An 840-nucleotide genomic window follows, 5' to 3' on the forward strand; every position below is an offset into this window, starting at 1 on the left:
GTTTTGTAATATTAAATATTTTTGTAGTAGAGGACATGCGCACTTCATCACTAATTGTTGCAGAACCCGTCCTTCTTATTCTTCTTCCGTTCGCCTCAGACTGGCCAATCAGAATCGACTCGAGCTGACGTCACAGCCAATGGGAGGGAGGATTCGCTCTCCTCGAAAACATGTCGCCCATGAAGTTGTGTGTTCCAGGTGAGTGCTGTCATGTTAAAGTCCTTAAAACGTCTCGCACTCTGCTCAAACCGCGTGTGGCTTTACGCTCATGCTCCGTTGTGTTTGACTTCGACATTTTTTCCCCGGTAAATATCGTGAAAACGCTGCCCGACAGTCAAATCGGAGGCTACAGCTGCCACGCGCGTGGAGTCGGTGGTCTGTTAGCTTCCAGCACATTTTACACAACTTTAGCGTTTGTTGTTGATTTAATTTGCGAGTGAGTTGTTGTAGCTAAAGCAAATATAGGAAACGTGTCATCAGATTGATCTTATCTCCCAGTTTGATCGCCTTGTGTTCTGGTCTGGTTTGACATCCACTGCAGGTTTCATCTGCAGCCCAGCCCATCGCCCAGGGCAGAGCTGCACATTCCTGCAGAGCTTCAAGTTCTGCCACACCCAGGAACCCCGTGTGCCAGTAGCAAATGATATGTGGTCTCACACTGTTTATGCTTTTGCACAACAAAACTATCGCTTCATTAAAAGATTATGTAGGATTATCATTTTGTCACACTGATTATAAATAACTGAAAGTGACAAAACAACAGTAGGGGAAGTGTCCTGATGCATCTCAGTAATCCAGGTAAAAAATCAAAAAGAAAAAAATTGTATAGGTCTTCTGGAC

At 44.6% G+C, this 840-nt stretch overlaps 1 protein-coding gene across 1 annotated transcript in view; it reads left to right on the forward strand.

Annotated features, from left to right (window-relative positions):
- The first annotated feature begins 97 nt into the window (after positions 1-97).
- The window catches only part of exosc1 (exosome component 1), an 18,486-nt gene continuing 17,743 nt past the window's right edge, over positions 98-840 (forward strand). Inside the window, exon 1 of the mRNA XM_014026866.1 lies at positions 98-198. Coding sequence (XP_013882320.1) covers positions 171-198 — 28 coding nt within the window. The 5' untranslated portion in view covers positions 98-170. The remainder of the gene's footprint in view (positions 199-840) is intronic.

Source organism: Austrofundulus limnaeus, unplaced genomic scaffold (genome assembly GCF_001266775.1).
Source record: "Austrofundulus limnaeus strain Quisiro unplaced genomic scaffold, Austrofundulus_limnaeus-1.0 Scaffold597, whole genome shotgun sequence".
NCBI classification, from domain to species: Eukaryota; Metazoa; Chordata; class Actinopteri; order Cyprinodontiformes; family Rivulidae; genus Austrofundulus; species Austrofundulus limnaeus.